General features: G+C 41.3%; 1 protein-coding gene and 1 pseudogene across 1 annotated transcript; both read left to right on the top strand.

Moving 5' to 3' along the window:
• Window positions 1-1,955: 1,955 nt before the first annotated feature.
• On the top strand, window positions 1,956-2,484 carry LOC105084941 (leucine-rich repeat-containing protein 20-like). Its single transcript, XM_064479239.1, has one exon. It carries the CDS (start codon window positions 1,969-1,971, stop codon window positions 2,482-2,484), a length of 516 nt encoding a protein of 171 aa, XP_064335309.1. The 5' UTR covers window positions 1,956-1,968.
• An 80-nt stretch (window positions 2,485-2,564) lies between these two features.
• Window positions 2,565-4,424, top strand: LOC105084940 (pleckstrin homology domain-containing family G member 3-like; annotated as a pseudogene).
• Window positions 4,425-20,820: the final 16,396 nt, after the last annotated feature.

Here is a 20,820-nt window from a genome sequence, read left to right on the forward strand (position 1 = left end):
TTCTTGTACATAACCATAATTCAATAATCCTATGCAAGAAATTTAACACTACTACAATTTTATCTTGTAATTTTCAGTCCATATTCAAACTTCTCAAATTTTCTGAGGGATGTCTTTTATAGCATTTTTCAATCAAGGATCTAATAAAGAACCATCCATTAAATTTAGCTGTCATATCCTCATCTACTTTAACCTACAATTGTTCACCAGTTTTAAATTCTTATTCTCACAATTCTGAGGAGCATTTGCAGACATTATGCATAAATAACTCAGTATATATTTCTAAAGAGGTAGGGCATTCCCTTATATAAACACAGTATGATTTTTTAAATCAGTATGTTTTTTAATGTTATAAACTTGATTGCTTCTTTTTATAAAAATTTAAGAAAACACCAAATAGAAGAAGATAGGGAAAAATCATTACCTTCTTCTAGTAAAAAGTGGTGACTATCTTGTTACACTTCTTTTCAGTCATTTCTTTATATGTTGTTTGTTTGCCTATTTGTTGATTTCACATCATTATATGGAAGAAACACCATAATTGAAAATCTTAAGTAATATATTTTAATTTCCTCTAAAGCCAGAATAACACAACCCAGAACACAGCTGGAGCAATGAGATCAGAAGTTTCAGGCTAATGATAGTAAAAACCAATGTCAAGGTCCCCTGGACTCCAAAATGCAACGTGGAATTGTGGCAGTAAGCTGACACCGGAAATTGTTCCATTATATTATTCTTTAGTGTTTCAAGGTAATTTGTGACCAATAAAATGGTATCTTCAGCCAGACTAATCTGAATTCCAGAATTTTCTCCTGTGACATCTAATTGAAAAACTTGAAATGGATGAGAGAACATACGATGGTTGAGCGTTCCCTCAATTGCATGATCGTAAATTACCCTAATTCCTCCTTGAGAACTGCCTAGAGGGTATTATCAAGATAAAAGTATAGTTTTAAAATGAACTTAGGGGCAATAAAGGGCATCAAAAAATCATGAAAGTTGAGTTGACACAGTCTTGGAACAAATTCAAAACCTTCAGCATTTCAGTAGGTTTTTTTTTTCCCTTGATCATCATGAACGCACTTTATATTTCCCAGGGGAAAGGGTCCTCAGACAGAACCATTCAGGATACATTTCAAAGAAATGAAGATACAATACTACACATACATTGACCTGAACAGGCATTGCAGAGACTGGCGGCACCGTGTGATTAAATTAAGCGTCTAAAGTGTTATTTTGTATTTCTTTCAGCCAAAACTCTATAGGCAGTCAGACCCAGACAACTGAGATTAGAATACTGCTCAAAACATACATATATATTATCAATCAGTAAGAGTTTTATATACATGCTTGATTAAACTATGACAAAGGTTTAAATAACTGGGCTTTTCTGAAAGAAAAGAGCAAGCAAGAAAAAAAAAGTAGGAGTCCGCATGCTGTCTTATAGCCACAAATACATAAATATAAAGTAAAAGCAATTTATTAATTTAGAGCCACGTACCATTTTCTTTCTCTAAAGCATTTATGAACTTAGAAATTTTCTAAAATAATTTTATGTGACCATTCTTCTCATGGCTGTTGAAAGGAGCAATTCATTATTTTATGCACATATAAAAGGATTAATTAAATTAATACATTATAAATGAGAGCTGTTCCTCCTTTGAGAAAGAGAGTTATTTTTCTTTTTTGGTAGCTATTATAGCTCAAAACAAAGTTTATGTTTTTATGATGCCATTAAATCTAATTGATAGTCTTGATTTTTCCTGTTATGTTTTATTTGTTTTTTAAACAGGAAATAGTCTTTTTAGTTGATATTAACAAGTTCGGGTAGCCCGGCCGGCTCCAATGAGCCACTGTTGCATACGGCGCTGGCGGCGGCAGAGGGAGCGTGACTGCGCTGCGCAGGCTGCTAGAAGGCATTGTCGCCGCAGCAGGTCCCCTTGTGAGTGGCAGACCAGCCACGTCTGCATGCTGAGGAAGACGGGTGAGGCGGTGGCCAGAGTGGCAAGGAAGGTCAACAAAACGGTGGCGAGCGGCTCCGACACCCTGGATCTGGCCGAGTGCAAGCTGGTTTCCTTCCCCATCGGCATCTATAAGGTCCTGCGGAATGTCATCGACCAGAGCCACCGCATCATGCTGGCCAACAACGAGCTCAAGTCCCTCACCAGCAAGTTCATGACCACGTTCTGTCAGCTCCGAGAACGCCGCCTGGAAGGGAACTTCCTGCACCGCTTCCCCAACGAGGTCAGCACCCTGCAGCACCTCAGGGACTTCCCGGAGCAGCTCACCACCCTGCCTGCTCTGGAGACCATCAATCTGGAGGAGAACGAGATCATGGACGTGCCCGTGGAGAAGCTGGCTGCCGTGTCCGCCTTGCGCCTCGGCAACCTGCACTTCAACCCGCTGAACGCTGAGGTTCGCGTCATCGCCCGCCACTCATCATGTCTCATGTCTCCAGAGGGCGCGTGGGCCCTTGCACGCTAGGCCTCCCTCCTCATGCCCGCCCAGCAAGGGGCAGAGGCCACCTGACCTGGTTCCCTGAAGGGAGGGAGTCCCACAGGCTCATGGGAGGCCAAGCTTGGGGGGCTGGGGGCGGGTGGGCTGAACAGCGCGTGACGGGAGGGTTGCAGCGGTCCAGGACAGACCGCACAGAGCAGCAGCGGGCCCTGGGATGCCCAGAGGGCAATGGTTTTGACCTGCGTGAGCCCCTCTTCATCCTGGAGGAACACGAGCTGGGGGCCATCACTGAGGAGTCGGCTGATGCCTCGCCAGACAGCGCCTCCCCCACCAAACTCCCCAGCCCGGCCCACCAGGCCCGGGAACTGAAGGAGCTGATGAAGGAGCTGAGCAGCAGTGCCCAGGGGGAGCTGGTGACCCGACTGCACCCCCACATCCTGCAGCTTTCCCACGTGATGGACGGCCCTGTGAGTGAGCGAGTCAAGAACAAGGTCTACCAGCTGGCCCGCCAGTACAGCCTCTGGATCAAGAGCAAGTTGGTGGCAGCCAGGACGTCGCTTCAGTGGGAAAAGGTGGCTCCCACCATCCCCCACCTGCAGGAGGAGGCTGAAGCACCAGCAAGAGGCCAAGGTAAGAGGAAGCCAGTGCTGTCTCTCTTCAACCATGAGCAGCCCACGGCCCCGGAGCACAGCCCACCCAAGTCCGGCTCTGCCCGGGAGACGTTGCCACGATGTTTCTCCCTCAGCCCCTCAGCTGCTAGCCCGAAGACCACCGTGCCTGGGTCCTGGCCGTCCCCCCGAAGCCCCTTTGACATGGAGACCTTCAACTGGCCCGACGTGCGAGAGCTCTGCTCCAAGTACACCTCCCATGATGAGGCGCTCCAGGCGAAGGGCGGCCGGCCCCGCAGCCTGCCCGTCAGCCGGAGCCGCTCGCTGCCGGAGAACATGATGGAGCCGCCTCTGTCGGGCAGAGTGGGCCGTTGCTGCAGCCTGAAAGCCAGGAGGGGCCCAGGGGGCCCAGAGGCTGCTCAGTCCCAGCCTCCGGGGGGCAGCCCCCAAGGGGGTCGGATCCGGGAGGAACGTCACCACAGACCTCACCCTGGAGGACAAACGGCGCGTGATTGTCATGGAGAAGGGGCCCCGGCCCAGCCCGGCTGTGGGAATGGAGGCAACCAGCAGGCAAGGACCAAGCTCACCAGCAGCTGTGGAGGGGTAGGGGCAGGGTCAGAAGTTCCAGGAATCTGCAGAGAAATCAGCCTAAGGAAGAGGGTCCCAGGGATCCTGCAGACCCAAGACAGCAGGGCAGAGTGAGGAGCCTGAGAGAGAGATTCCAGGCCTTGAACTCCATAGGTTGACTCTGAGTCCCGGAGGAGGGAGCAGCCATGCTGGGGGATGAGGAACTTTGGCATCCTTGCCCGCAGCCAGGGCTCCCTGCTCACCTGAGCCCTGCCCGGGGCCCTCAGAAAGGCCGCCCCTGGGGGAGCACCCTGCTGTACCTAGCAAGTGTCTTCATCTGCTGTGAACACGCCGGTGACTTTCCACAGGCCCAGACGAGCCCTTTTTCCCTCTGCGGCCAGTGTAGCCACTTCCCTTGTATATAGACCTTCTCTGGTAAGAAGCCAAATATTTAAGCTCACTTCTTCCCAGGGTTAGCAAGGCCTGCTCAGGCCAGCCAGACTGAGGGCCCGACCATGGGACACACTGGAAGGTGGCCTGGGGAGGCTTTGCTCTTCAACTGTGCCTTTTCTTAGGATCCAGGCAGGAATGAGGCCCATAATTTATTGCTTTCCATCCTGTGGTGTGTTAGTGTGCTCGCCTGTGTACACACTAACTAACTGTGTTCTGTTGTTGAGTCCCTACCTGGGAAGAATGTCGTGGACTCCATTCAGGTACTTCTGTGGGTTGTCTCACTGGCCCCTGTGGTTGTCACTAATGTATACACATTTCATTATTTGCCAATGGTGTAATAACCACTGTTGACCAACCAAAAAAAAAAAAAAAAAAAAAAGGCAGTAGGATGACCAACCATCTTGGTTTTCCCAGGACTGAAGGCTTTCCTGGGACATGGGACTTTCATAGCTAACAGTGGGACAGTACCTGGTAAACAGGGGCAACTGGTCCCTGTACCAGGAGAGGACCTGGGGCTCTTGCTTCCTGACAACACCTGTGGTTTGGAGAACTCCTGACTCCTGAATCACCAGGTATCTACCTCCCACCTTCTCATCCGTGGAGGAAGCAGACTTGGAGCTCAGAGCCCACCAGGGCTGGCCTGTGGGAGACTCCTGAGGCCCTACGACTTGGGGAAGCCAGACCACCCAAATCCTACATCCATGGACACTTCTCCACTCCTAAGGCTAGGCTGTTCATAGCTCAGACCACCACTCAGAGCACTAACCCTTTCTCAGAATGCTCCCAGTCCCATCCCCCCTCCCCAGCTCTGAGTCCTGTCCCTGCCCAGGTCCCCTGTCTCTTGACAAGTGGCTGACAGGTTGGGCCATTGTTGGTCCATCATTGAGCACTTGGCGTCCCAAGAGATGCCTTGTTCACCCTGCTCATCTCCCAAGGCCTCGTTGGTCAAGCTCTGGGAAAAGGGTTTTCAAGGTGAGGAGGTCAAAATGATTTCTAGGGCTTCCAAGTTCAGCCCTGGACACTGGGGACAAGTGGGCCTGCAGTCCAGCCCAGGCTGTCCTAGTCTCACCCAACCTATGTCTTAGAGTGGGATTTCTCTTTGTTGAAGAAAGGGTGCACTTTTCTGACACTCACAGAGGCACTGTATGGCCAGAGCCTTGCAGCTCACATGTGGCCTGTGGGCCAGCAGCATGGGCATCCAGGGGAGCTCATTGGAAATGCAGAATCCCAGGCCCCACCCTAGCCCTCCAGAATCAGAACCTGCACTTCAAAAGATCGCCAGGTTATTCCTGCAAGCACTTTACTGTTTGAGAAGCAAGGGCCTGGGGGTGACCCTGGGGATATCCTCAGAGTGGAGGGCGAAGGTTCTCAGCTCTCCCCCTGCAATGCCAGGGCTCTGAGTCTGTGCTCATCCCCCTCCCTAAACCAGCCCCCAGAGATCCTGGCCTCAGATCTCTTCAGAGGCTGCGTGGCACTCCCAGTGAAGGGACTGACCCAAAGCCACAGGAGATGAGAGCTGGGTTTGCCCTGCCCTCTGGAACCCTGACTTTCTGAGTAATCTCTGCATGCCAAGCCAGAGCCCACTGTGTGAGTGAGCCCTTAGCTTCAGTCTGCAATAAAGAACACATTGGTTTCAAAAAAAAAAAAAAAAAAAAAAAAAAGAGGGTATTTATAAAAGTCTGTATAAAAATTAGACACCTGGAATTTTATATCAATCTACCCAGAAAAATCCATCTGTAGCATAAAAGTTTAACTGGTACATTTTTAAATGCAAATGCAGCTTTTATTGGTTACTATGATCTAGCATAAAAGCCAGAGAACATTTCAAGAAGTAACTTTAAAACCCTAAGTGCATAACTTCCATATGAATGTAATAAAATTCAAAATTAAATTTTCATCAAGATAAGTAATATATATGAATGTATATGTGAAGTGTAAATTCTGTAAGTCTTATCTGATTGCCAGTATCAGCAAACTAAGAAATACATTCCTAGCATGAACTGGGATCTCAGCCCACAAGTACGTGTCCTCACACATACAGTATTGCTCAGAATTATCCATTAGTTGTGTGAAAGAAGATAGAAAATAAATGTGTGTATGTGCCATCTTTTCTAATAGGACACTTGATTCAGTTTATGTAAAGGACTTTCTAAGACTACTTTTAAATTATTGCCACTAAAAAAATTAAATGTCCACTTAACCCTGGACCCTCCAGCCTTAGTTCTGATCAGACAACTAGACCTTTTGAAATATCACTTACTAGGGTTTGCATCTTCCAAAAAAAGTTACTACTGAAAAAGACATGATGCAACAGCTAGTACCTCAGATGTTAGTTGTTAAATTCACATCAAAGGCATGGGCTTTGAAACCCTTAGGTTATGTGCTGCAAAAGATGGCAGAGGGAGCAGACACTAAAGGATCTGGAAAGCAGGCTTCATGCTGCAGAGCACCGAAGACAGGAAACATCTGGGACTACCTATGCATTGGAATGTACCTTGTCCATCAATCATGGCTGAAAGAAAATGTCATGGCAGGTAGTGGTGGTGGAGGGACGTCTCACTTAAGATTTGCTGCGATCTGGTGTGGCAAACATTATCAATTCCATTTTTATGGGAGCATACAGGAATTTGGCGCATTAAGTTCCAAAACTAATCAGTTGCATAACTGGACTTGCCCCCAGGTTATCTGATTTCTGGTTCAATCAGAATTCTTTTATCATCTCCACACCCTGTTCATTCATGCCTTTACAGTATCACTATTTCTACAGTGGCTCCCTCATCGCTGAGCCATCCTGGTGCTGTGCACACAGGAGATGCTCATTAAATGTTTGCCAATAAAGAGTATATACTGAGCCCCGTGTGTTTGGCACAGATCCCATTACTTGACATACAGAGCAGTGAACAAAGCAAAACCCTAATCTCATGGAATTCACATTATAGAGAGAGGAGGCATGAAATCTTATGAACAAATAATTATATATTAGAGGATGATAAGTGCCTGCAAGAAAAATAAAACTGGACAAAGGGAGAGAGGGATGGAGAAGTACTACTGTAAATAGCAGAGAAAGCTTCTCCAAGACAGCAGCATTGGGCAGAGGTCAGAGTGAAGTGGAGGAGTGAGCCATTCAGATATCTGGGGGAAGAGCATTCCAGGGAGAGGAAACAGCAAGTGCATAGAGCCAGAGGCAGGGCCAGACTTGGTGTGTTGGAGGGAAAGTGAAGAGACCTGTGTGGTTGGAACACCAGGAGGGAGCCAAGGGTGACTGGAGATGATGTCGGAGAGAAGGCTGGTTGGCAGGTCAGGAGAGACGTGGTAGGAGATTTTATTCTGAGTGAGATGAGAAGTCATTGAGGAGCGTGCTAGCATCTCACTTCAAAAAGATCCCTTTGGTTGTCCTAGAGAACTGTGAAGGGCAGGAATGGTGGAAGCTGGGATTGGACCCAGGAGCCTTCGGAAATGGTCTAGAGAAGCAGCTACTTGAGGAAAGAGGAGGGACTGGTGATGGAGGTGGGGAGAAGTGGTCCAATATTTTAGATGTGGGACTGTTTCTACTTGAGCCAGTAAAAGCATTTGATGGGTCATTCTGGCTACTTACTAGTTCAGAGCACAGGGATGATTCTTTAGAGGATAAGCTTATTTATTTATGTATTTATGTATTTATTTCCTGGTGGTCTGTGGGCATAATTAAGCTAGAAGAAGGAATTTCCTGGCACCACTGCATCAGAACAGCCAAGCTAAGACTCCCTATTAAATAGATGCGAGGTTGGGCTTAGGGGGTTGGCGAGCCAAGCTTATTGAAAACCTACTTGATCTACTGCACGATTTAATTAAGAACTGGATTCTTACTTGATGGACTCATGGCTTTTCCATAATATCATCACAGAGGCAGGGGGTGGGGAGTCACCAAATCCTTTGACTTTAAGATGATCTGAGACAAAAATGGAGAAGCTTCATCTCCATGAGAACTCTCCGACTATCATGAGCGATTTTATTTCTAAGACACAGAATCACTGCCTTCCTTCCCAAGCAATTATCTAAGTAGATATAAATGTACTTCGAAACTGTCTTGTTTTCCAGGCACCGTTACTGTGATTTTGTTTCTGCCATCCTGCAGCCCAGAGTGCAATTGTCTTTGTTTCAGGCAGGTTTCCTTTGAAGAAGAAAAGGAGTTTTTCCCTAGGTTTCCATTTCAAGAAAATTAAATTGAATTGGATTTTCAGGTACCATTAATTGATGTAACAGAGAGAATAGAAATCTGATGATTTGGCTCAAGGCTTTAAAAAAAATAGAAAAAGACTTCAGTGGGGAAACCTCCAGGCCTAAAATGTCAGTCTTCTTGCTATTTCTGCAACAACATGAGCAGTAAAGAAACGAAACAACCTGCCTGATCATTCCCCTGGAGGCTGCGTGTTTTAAACTGCTGTTTCTATGTTCCATGTTTCAAAAGTCCCAGAGATAGTTTATTTATAGCAAAAGTACATTTAAGAGACAGAAACACTGAACAATCTGGAAAAAAACTTTTAAGTGTGTTTGACTTTCCCCCCCCAATCTAAATTTTGGTTTCCAGTATCTCTCATGATGATACAGTGAAATCTTTATTTGATACCCTCATGCACCGTGTAGGCTTACTGGATAGTTAAAAGGCTCTTCATGTTTTAGGTCAAGGGTGGGTTTTTCCATATTGAAAAAAAAATGAGTGTTGTTAATTTCATTTTGAAAAATGTGCATTAACATGCACATGTGTATCTAGAAAAGTTGTTATAAATGGCCCCGTCCTAAGAAGTCCATTCCCTAATCCAGGGAAACTGTGAACATGTTATGTTACAAAAAGGAAATTAAAGTTGTAGGTGGACTTAAGTTTGCTAATCAGTTGGCTTCAAAACGGGGAGATTATTTTGGATTATCTGGGTGAGCCCCATGTAATCACATGTGTCCTTCAAAGTGGAAGAGGAGATGTCACAGTGGAAGGAAGGCACAGATGCAATGTTTGCTTTGAAGGCGGAGCAAGGGGACCCCAGCAAAGGAATGCAGGTGGCCTCTAAAAGCTGATAACATTCTCCCCTGGATTTCTGTAAAAGAGCATAGCCCCACAAGCCTCATCATTTTAACACAGTGAGTCAGACTTCTGTTCATACGGACTGTTTGATAACATACTTGTGTGTTTAAGCTGCTAAAGTTGTGGTAGTTTGTTACAGCAGCAGCAGAACTCTAATACACCAGCCCCACTGGCCACAGTACATAAACAGACACCACTGGTGGGTAATTAGGGGAAAATGTCTAAATGAGCTCCTGAGAGGGGCAATAATGAAAAAAAAAAAAAAATTAAGGAATACTGCCCTGGATGTTGGCAAGCAGGCTCTCCTGCTTGTATTTCATAAAATGGGGCCTAATCAATGTTTGGATGGGCCAATTTTACAGCATCAGGTTCTGTTGCTTTCTCTGGAGAAGATGAGAAAATTGGCACAAATAGTTATTCCTAAATATGAAGAACTAAGAGAATATTCTTCAGGGAAAAGATGAAGGGAAACCAAAGAGCTTATGTGTAATAGAAACTTGAAAAGCACTGACGTGGTAGAGTGTCTGTATGTACATTTTTGATGGAAGAAAATATCTGAAGGTTTACAGTCCAAAATGTTAACGGTGGGTTCTCTGGGTGGTCATACTCTCTGTTTTGTTGCTGTCTGTTTGTTATGACTTCCCTACAAGAATTATATATTACAGGAGGTTTTCACTATATGGTGATAGTTGGTACCTAGATGGGGACCAAAATTTCATAATAACTAGTCTAAAAAAAACCAGGTTGTATAAAATAAGCTACAAGAATATATAGTACACAGGGAAAATAGCCAGTCTTTTATAATAACTATAAATGGAGGAAATATAGCCAATAATTTATAATAAATATAAATGGAGCTTAACCTTTAAAAATGGTGAATCACTATACTGTACAATTGTACCTAATATAATATTGTACATCATCTATATTTCAATTAAAAAAATCCTGTCTGAGTTGAGTCTTCATCTTAAAAAGTAGGACAAGAATTATAAAATACATTTATTTCATATCATATATTGTTACAATTAAATTTATGTTGCAAATGAAACTACATTGTTAGAACTGTGTTCTTCGAGAATATAAAGTCTAGAAAATAGAAGTAGTGTTTTTTGTTTTTGAAATATTGAAAGGTCTCCTCTAAATAGAAAAGAAGAAGGAAGCTATAGAAAAGAGAAAACTGTAATTGGAAATGAGTTGCATGAGAATAAACATGAAGATGTTAAAAAGGACATCAAAATCATAAAAGATAAACAAGTTTCTTCTGTCTAGCGCAGGGAACTATATTCAATTTCTTGTAGTAACCTATAATAAGAAAGGATATGAAAAGGAATATATGTATGTATATGCATGACTGAAGCATGATGCTGCACATCAGAAATTGACACAATATTGTAAACAGACTGTACTTCAATAACATTAATATATGAATAGAAATATTTGAAGTCTTCATCAGATTAGGTTTTGCCTAATCCTTATATAATGAAATTCTTCCCTTTTCAAAGAATACTTCTGTAGTCATCCTTGTGCATTTTTTCTCTCTTCCTCAATTTAATTGGCGAATTGTGCCAGATTCTCATCTGTCAGTGATTCGGCCTGCAGCTGAAAGAGGTCACCAACCTTCCTTTTCATCAGATTCACCACCACTCCTATCTTTTTAAACAAGATTCTCAATTTCATTTTGCATTGAATAATTAGATGTCTAAGAGTTAGGCATGGAGGGAAATTTGAGTGAGTGCTAATGTTATCATTGTTTAAACTCATTAGTTAGTAATATTCTGATGAAATTTGTTTCTCTACGTAACTTCAAGTTGGCAGGAGCTTAGGTGATGAACACTTGGAGAATTAGACCACCCTGTGTGGGAACAATGTTTGCGCTATTTTATCACACACACAGACACTCTCACACCTATTTTCTGCTCCTCAGAGGAAAAGCCCATATTCAAGGCGAGGCCACCTTTGACAGAATAAACTTGGGGTGACTAACGAAAATGCTCTCCAGTGTCAAAACGGACTCAGCTGTCATTAGGCTGAGTGTTCTTAGAAGGATCGTGTTATGTTGCTCTTTTCCCTGTGGTCCTTTAAAGAAGCTCTTTTTTCCCTGCATTAATCTCACAGAGTCAGTCAGTCACTCCCTCGTGGGAGGTTAAGCGGATGGTGGGGAAATCCCGCCAATATTTCCAGTCATAACACCAATGAAAAGACGGTCTTGACTGCCAAGATGATGAAAACAAATGCCTGGTCCGCCTGGTCCAGAGAGCAACGCTGGTGCAGAGAATCTTCATCTGTGAGGGAGATGGAAAATAGCCCATGAGGTGATGGCTCCCAGCTCTGCAGGCTGCCATGGAGCAGGAGAGGATGCCCTCCTTCCTACTGAAGAGATGCTGGACTGTCATGGAGAAGCCCAGCAATGTCATGGCCAAGATGACCTTGAACCTTGACCAATTCTTGAGAGATCTGGGGCTTTGGGTGAGTAACTTACCCTCCCTGAGTCTATGCTCCATTAGGTGTAAAGCAGGAAGTAGGGTTCCTCCTCCCACAGAATGTGGGCATGTAGCCTGATTTGGTATTATGCATTAAAATTAAAAATTCACTTCCTTTTGACTCTTGCTCTTCCATAATTTTATCATAAATGTGTGATGTGTCATGTGTGCTTGTATGTGTTTTAAATGTCTAACAGTTGGGGACTAATTTTTCAAATGTACAACATTCAAATAACAGACATTATGCAACGATTTTTAAAAGGATGTATTGATATAAAATGTCTAAAATAGATAAAATGGAAAAAGCTGGTTATTCAGCATAACATATAACGTCAACCCACTAATTATATATATATATATATGCATGCACACATTTTTATATACATTTTCCACACACAAATACACATTTATTTATGTACAAAAGATCTGAAGGGATGCCCAATATAGCTACAATCTGCCCTGCTGGCTACCTCCCAAGTCCCTGTATTTCAAGTGGGTTGGAAATATTAGTTAACTTCAAGCCTGGTACAAGCCAACTATAGTCAAATGATGTAAGAATTCAGGGATTCTATACAGAAATTCAAATATTTAGAGATGACGTAATACTTGTATTAAGAAAGTCAGAGTCATAATTCCCAATTCTTAGAGTTCCCCGTAGTCCTGGATACCTGGATCAATCAATTACCCAACAGACAGTAAAAGCTATAGCCTAAATTTGCCTAAATGAAAATCCAATACACTCAGGAGGAAGTCTCAGGGAAATATGTGTGCAGTGGGAAATGCCCCCAAACACTGAGAAAGCAGAATGGTCGCTTCTCTCCTTCATTTAATTATTAGGGATACGCTTTACCTATAGGAAGTAAGGACAAAGTTTATTAATATATTTCAAACTTTTCATTTGACTTCTCAATGGGAAGAAGAAGTGTTGTACCTAAATTCTGGAGTTTATTACCCTGCCATTGTTTATGGCTTTTGCTACTCCAGGTCTCAGCAGTTGCAATGCATCTGAATATATTCTGAAGGTGTGTTTACTTTGGTGACAGCTTATCTAAGGTTTATTCTTAAATTGGCCTCCCTGATAGCAGAAAAACATTGATATTTAAATGATCTCCTTATTTTGGTTACAGTTTTGATGGACTGAACATGAACGTAGGAGAGATTGGACTAGTTTAGCTGTGAAGGGTGATGAAGCATATATTTTCTCATGATTTTAAAAAAGGTTTTTGACTATTTTGGAGGCATTATATATATATATGTAAACATACATATATGATATCACTTCATACCACAGAGAGTTGGCAAGGATATGGAAAACTTGGGCCCTCATACATCGCAGGTGGGACTATAAATGGTGTAGTCATCTTTGGAAAACACTTTGGCAGTTTCTTAGACTGCTGCATGTAGACTTACCATACAACCCAGCCATTCCACTCCTAGCTGTTTACCCACGAGAAATGAAAGCTTATGTCCACATAAAAGCCTGTACATGAATGTTCATAGCAGCGTTATTTGTAATAGCCAAAAAAAGGGGGAAACAACCTAAATTCCCATCAGTTCGTAAATGGATGAAACTAACATTATATATGTATCTTCACAGTGGAATCCTGTTGGTTAATAACAAGGAAGGAAATATCGATACAGACTGTGACATGGATGAACCTTGAAACATTATGCTAAGTGAAAGAAGCCAGTCATAAAAGATCACATGCTGCATGAACCCATGTATGTGAGATGTCCAGGATAGGTAACCGTGTAGGCAGAAAACAGAGGCGTGAGGCTGGGAGATAGGGATCCAAATGGGGAGTGACTGCTAATTGGTACATGTTTCTTTTGTGGGGGGTGATGAAAATGTTCTAACTCAGATTACTAAAAGCCATTAAATGATAAACATCACATAAATGAATTTTATGATATGTAAATAATACCTCAATAAAGCTGTTAAAAAAAAAATAGGAAGGTTACCAGTGTGCAGAAAACACCAGCAAGATGTCAAGAATATGATCATTGGGGAGGTGTTGACTAGGTATGCAACAAACAAAGGGTCTTGTGTGTAAAATCTTACATACAAAGTCTTTATTTTAACAGGATGTGCATATAGAGGAATATGTCATCTTTAACTGGAGAACGTTTCAGTGCTGAGTTTTCTTTGAAATAGTGTATCTAGGTGAGAGTGCTGTTGGAACATTCACTGTGAAAGATTGCCCTTCAGACTTATTTTTCCCTCAGAACAAGTCGAGTTGTTTCCTTCTTCTTTTTTAAAACAACCATAAATAAATGGAAAATGTTGACATACTGTGTAACACAGTTTTTTTTTTTTCTTTTAGAGACTGAAGAAAATGTTTTAGATTTTATTCCTGGTGGAATTCACAAACAAGAAACATAACAAGAAAAACATGTCCAACCTTACCCGCTCTTTTTAATTTTCTCTGAAAGGTGACTAAGATGGACCAACTCTGATTTTTTTTTTCAATCTACCCAAGGGCAGTGGTCCTCATTAGCAAGAATAAGGTTTGCAAAGCTAAGAGGAATGAGTGAAGTTCAAGGTCGCCTCACTAGGGCATGAAATGCTCACAAGGTGCCCAATTGACCATATTTAGGAGCCAGATGTCAATGGGGTGAAACAATACATCTCAGCACTCAACTTTCACTGGCACTGACCCCTTTCCTAAAAGTTCTGTTAATGAATGATTACAGAACACCGGGGTGTGGGTGGGGAGGAAGGGGAGAGTTGAACCTTTGTTTTAATCACTGTGATGGCAGAAATAGTGCTTCAGAAACCTTCACAGCAAACTGATCTTTTCAAATCCAAAATAGCATTAATTATTAATCCAATCATCAATTCCAATGTGCAGAGAACACCAGCACGCAAAGAACACGTGGACGTTGGTTACCTCCTCCTATTCTTTAACATCTTTATTGAGGTAAATTTACACATCATAAAATGCATTCATTTTAAGTATATAGGTATTGAGGTAGAATTTACATATCATAAAATTCATTCATTTTAAGTATACAATTATGTATGCAAAGTATACAAAGAGTTTTAGTAAATTTATAGAGTTCAATTCAATTTTCTCTACAGAGAACATGGTTAGAATTGAAAGGCTGAAAGAAATTCAAGAAAAGATTTGTAGAACGTGCAAAGATCTGTTAATAGTAAGGCATACTGAGTTCAAGAACCTCTTAAATTTTAAAAAATTATCTATGTTAAAAATGTTACCCCCTTTAAGGATATGTTCTTTATTTTTTGTAAAATTGAGGGATACTCTTATTGCTATTTCAGGGATTTTACCAGAAATTACGGCAGGTTATTTTGGTACCATCTATCTCTATGTTTGCCTTTAAAAATAAAAATCTATGCTGCGTGAATTCTTAAAACACTTTAAAAATTGAACTGTTTGAATTCTGCCTTAAAAATAATTGAAACAAAGAATAAACTCTTGAGGGGTATTGAGGGATTTGGCTGCTTCTAATAATCATGTCTTCCTTTCAAACAAAAAAGAAAAACAGATTCATAGAGCAACGAAGCAAAATTGTCTGCCAAAATGGTCATTATTCCCATAAAATGATAATAAAGGAAACTGTGATTGAAAAAGGGAACAAACAGGTTCTGTTTTTCTTGATCTGTATTGACTGGGTGTGGAATGGAATGTGTGTTTCTCCCCAATTCCCCGGTTACCTGCTTCGTTAAAGGAAAAAGCCTGTTTTTCTGCTCCCACCCTCAGCTACCTCACAGAGCAAAAATGCATTCCACCCAAACAGGGCAACACCAGGTCGAGACAATAAATGTTCAAGTCGGCTGTAAACACAGCGCATCCAGCCACAGACCCCGTGTGTAACTGATGATGATGGCGAAGTGTCTGAGCCAACAAGGCAATCGTCAATATTTTTTCATTTCAAGGTTGTCTATGGTGGCCAAAAGAATTACAAAGTTATGCTAATATTCCAAGTGGCTTTAGATAATTATTAAAGTAATGAAAGGGAGATTAGCCCTAAACTGCAATGACCCAACCCGACAATGACCAAATTATCTAGCCAGCCACATAGTGTCATGTTAAACCGCAGGTAGTCTATGTAGATACGGTTTTATTCATTCATCCATTTACTCAGTTAGCCAACTGATATTTACTAAATTTTTATATGGACTTCATAGAGTTTACATAGGGTGAATCCTTTTACTTCACCCAACATATGATGGCCACAGGATTTCTTCTGAGCAACTTTACTTTCTCTTATAGTAGCATACATTTAGTAATTGTAAATTACAAGTAAAGAAAATTCACTGGGTTACGCTACAGTTCATAGCCAAATATGTCTATCGATCAGATTTAATCCAAATCAGACACATTTTCTCCACCATCATTTCCCCCCAAGAGACATATCATTATTTCAGTCCATTTCAAGCAGCCCTCCCTTTTAGAATAGATATACTTTTCCAGCTGTTCACAGACATGAGGTTTATACCAGCTGGGAAGAAAGAATTTTTGGCTTCCGTCTAACTTTTCTGGATTTGATAAGTGAAATGAAAAAAGCAAAAGTTCCTTCAAGGACCCTAAGGAGGAAAACCTGAAATGAGGTGATGAGATGTGTGGCAGAGACTTTTGCTCAGTCCGTGGCCCTTCAGAGCAGAGCTGCTCTCCCCTTGCTCAAAAGCCACCTGGCCATTCACCTCGAGGCACAGTTATCTCTATAAGGAAAACGCATAATATTCACCCAGCACCAAAATATGAGACACATGCCTCTGGGTGACTGATGGCTTCAGTGTCAGGATCTCTTTTATCAGTGAGGAGAAGCAGTTTGTACTGGAATTGCGTGCAGTCAGAGAGGTGAAACCAAGTACATGCCAGTGCTCCACACAAGGTCGTGGACTCAGCCCATGTGTAGGTCAAGTTCATCAGTCCTCAACTTACTATTGAAACTACTACATTCCATCATCTGCACGGAAAGCCTCATACTGAGTTTCTGGGGAAATGTTGTCTTTTCCAGGTGGTACTCTTTGTAGTTTTACAGAGATTTTAAAAATCATGTTACAGTATTTTTTATTGGATTTTATAGTATTTTTTGTAACTTTTTCATAGCTGCAGGCCTATGAAAACATTTTGTGGATTTGGATTTCATTGATGAAGACATTGATATCCTTAAGAACAAACACAGTAACAAGCATGTTTTACTACACATCATTCTTCACTTTTACTATAATGCACCTCCACAAAGCGTACCAAATGTACTAATATTTTTGGAAATCCATTGTTTTTTCTGTTCAACATTGCATGGAATATAAACAAAATGCAGTTCCCAGTTAAACAGGCTTCATTAATGAAGGTGACATACTAACATTAAAGTCCAATCTCTGCTCCTCAAGACCCACCAAACTGTTCAAACTAGCCCAAAATCAGAATTCTTGTTGTTGTTGTTGTTAAAAAAGATAAGCCCCTAAAACAAAATGATCCGCTGCTTTGATTCCTAGCATCCTGCATGCTTTCCTAGGGCCATGTCCTCTGCATGGAAAACATCAGCCCTGTCGTGGCATTTGGGTAATATCTAGTGAGATGTGTTTCATTTGTCTGTCACTTTTGGGTTAGGAGCAAAAGATCAGGTTGAAAGCATTTTTCCCGTTTCCTATTCACCCTTCCATCCTCTCGCCTGCCCCTCCTAATGCTCACTCAATCCCAGAAAACAAAAACAAAACCAAAAACCTTTCCAAGCAGATGCACATTTCTGGAAACCATGCAAAATAGCAACAATTCTGGGTTGAAACTTTCCACATATTATCTACTTACTGTCCTCTCCCTCTCCCTTTCAAAAGATGTGCTTCCAAGATGCCTGGTGTGAAACTGTGAAGACTAAGCATTAGAGGTTATATCGCTTCATTTGTAACCCACCAACGAGAAGCCAGTCTCCGTGAATGTCGCTGCATGCCTGTGACCTCACCACATACTAGAAAAGGAAGCCTGTTCACAAAAGGACAAAATGCCTGTGGGAATTCATTGCCAAGTTGCTGTCCAGAGCATCTGAGTTGCTGTTGCTGACTTAGGTCACATTAACGAGATGAAGACTTTCACAGGGAAAAGAATTCTGAAAATAAGATAGAGATATTTTGTTTAAAATGCACTGGACTTACAGAAACAGGCTTTCTTCCTCCCTTCCTTCCTTGCTTCCATCCTCCCTTCCTCTCTCCCTTCCTCCCTTCCTTCCTTTCTTTTCTTCTTTGTTGCAAAGATACAGCTTTATTTATTGAGTACAATCAATTGCTCTAAGAGCCTGTTGGATTTCAGTACAATAACGGAACACACTAAACATACTCTCAGCAGCAGTGGACTACTGTGGATACTCAAAATAAGTCAAATTTAAACAAGAGCAAGTCAGGACTTAAAAGGAAACTTCTCTGAGTTTCAGAAAGCAGAAGTGGAAGCTACAAATTCCTTTAATAGCAACTACTGTTAATTGTAGCTGAATAAGTTAGGATGAGAAGTTAAGAAGGACCTGGACACTCATCCAAGACTGATGTCCTTGTGATCCCAGTTTACAAATCATTGCATCTTCATTTTGTGACTAGTAGCCTTTAAAACTTTTTTCTCCAGGAGAGGAAAATAAAGTTATTTGGTAAAGCAAAGAATATATGATGATAAACTACTAAGACATTTATGTCCTCACTCAATTTCACCCACTTGAGTGAGATGCAGAGTCATCTCAATGAGTACAAAGTCATTATGTAAAATTGAGACGGAATTAAACATCTAGGAATTTCAAAATACAATGCAGACCAGTAAAGGAAGGTCCATAAATTGTGAGCAATGTCACGACACACTTGCTCATGGCCAATGAACGAGCATTAAATACGATTACTTCATAGATTTTGGTGACAAGATCTGATAGAGGGAAATAATTGTCATTCCACTCATATTTTCCATGTGACAGTGTATTTCAGTACTTCCAAATAGAAAATTATTACTAGAGTGATCTAAAGATGTGAGCTCAAAGGAGAAAAGGAATATTTTGGAATTTGTGGAGGTCACCACTGCTGTGGAAGACGGTTAAAAGATGCTTCATTAATAGTCTTCATGTGTCAACACCAAGCAAGAGACACATACACACAAAGTGGCGCCATCTTGAAAAACTTCAGATGGGAGCAGGGCCACCGTCCAAGGATGATTGGTTCCCTTGATACAGCACTGTGCTAGAGACATTGTAATATTGAGGACCATTTAACATTTTCATTTTGAAAATCGTATGGCAAAAGTCTAATACAAGCCAATATAAGCTGTCTGCTTATTTCCCTTTTATTGTGGGTATCTTGTAATCTACTTCTCAGTAATTATGATCTCAATGCCTTTGCAGCCTCATGCGTTTTGTGCCATTAATACATCTATTAGAATTGGGTCATAACAAGTTCCACTGTTACAGTATATTGGTTTACTGTGTGGGTATCTGCATGGAATACTGTACCTTTAAAAATAGTAGCTAGAAAACTCATGGGAAAAGCACAGAATAATAAGTGCTCTTTTAGCACACTGGGTTGTTCTTACATATTTCCTTCTCCTTCTTTGAGAAGGAATGGACCCCCAGTTTATAGGAAATCTGAATGAGGCACTCTGGTTCATTTCCAGCTTGATGGGAAGGGGACAAAATTATAGGATAAGATAATAAACTGACCTCAAAAAACATCCTCAAGCTAATTTATTAACAGTCCACAAATATACAAAACTGAATAAATGTCCACATTATTGTTTCAAAAGGGATGCAGTGATGCAAACTTATGAAGACTTCTTTCTAGAAATATGGCTTAAGCAAGAATCTTGTACTTGTAAATATTAGGTGATTGAGTACATCATTTGAAAAACATTTTAGTCCAATCAGACCTGAATTGATCACAATGGACAGTAAATAAATATTCAAAGCAAAAGTACTATGTAAGTATCATGAACTTTATTCTGTCATAATTGACTGAACAGCATCAGATAAATGTTAAACTAAAGGAAGAAAATAACAAATGTAACCATTCTCCCATGACTGGTCATTTGAAGTTTTATGATATTTACTATAATCTTTTCTAATACTGATAAATATAGTTTTTTAGGTCTTAGAATGTCCTCTAGAGCCTGAATGTCCCTGTTTTTGTTTATTTGTTTGTTTATTTATTTGTTCTGTTTTCCTTTTTTTTTTTTTCACTCTAGAGCAATGGGTTCTTACTAACATGTTACTGTGATTCTGTGACTTGGTGAAATTTTTCCTTCTGTCATGCTGTGAGGTGTAGCATCCACAGCAAAGACTCATCACTGAGATTCTCCACAAAGAGCAGCAAGGAAACAGCCCCAAACAAGGCTGCAGGGCCTGATGTGAGAAATGTCTCATTCAAATGAGATTTCCCAAATGACACAGCACCAGAAAGATTCCACTGGACCATTGAAATAGGAAATGGTTCTGTGAATAGAACTGCCAGGGCACAAGCAAGATGTCTCAAGAAAATAGGTTTATTCATGTTAGGAGGAAGATAATCCTCTTTGCTGGACTTCAAATACGGGATATTTCTCAGAGAGGGATAAAGTTCTGACAGATACTCATTAACACAAAATATACCCTGACATGTAGAATTTCATTGCTTTAGAGGAGGAGAAAGAATTCAAAGAACACCTACAACTTCCCACCTGTAACTTTCCTTTAACTCATGACACTCTTCCCTTTTTGTATTAAATATTTAAAAATTTGTTCATAGTGGTAAAGCACGTGCTTAGCATGCACAAGGCCGTGGGCTCAATCCCCAATACCTCCATCATCATCATCATCATCATCATCATCATCATCATCATCAACCTAATTACCTCCCCCACAAAACAAAAACAAAAACACAAACAAATCTTATTTATAAACTTTGTTATCCTGTCCTTTGGAATAATCACTGATATTACTTTTTGTGAATCCTCCCTTTTTAGCAACGGTGGGTACTGCATCATTGGATTTATTTGCATAGTTTCATGAAAAGGCAATTAGCTGTCTTATCAGTCTTGAACCCCAACATCCCAGAATAGAGGAATATGAAAACATCAACAGAACACAAAGAGTTAATCATCTTCATAAAATTGAAAAATGTCCCTCCAACCGTCCCCGAAGTTAGGTGACAGAAACTGCGGTCTCTTTCAAAAGTCATACCCCAGAGTAACCCATTTCTGTTTGAGTCTATGACATGCTTCTCTCATACATT

Source organism: Camelus dromedarius, chromosome 26 (assembly GCF_036321535.1).
Source record: "Camelus dromedarius isolate mCamDro1 chromosome 26, mCamDro1.pat, whole genome shotgun sequence".
Taxonomy (NCBI): domain Eukaryota; kingdom Metazoa; phylum Chordata; class Mammalia; order Artiodactyla; family Camelidae; genus Camelus; species Camelus dromedarius.

What these genes read in the sequence shown, in the direction of transcription:
- LOC105084941 (XM_064479239.1), top strand. Translation starts at nt 1,969, where the DNA reads ATGCTGAGGAAGACGGGTGAGGCGGTGGCCAGAGTGGCAAGGAAGGTC.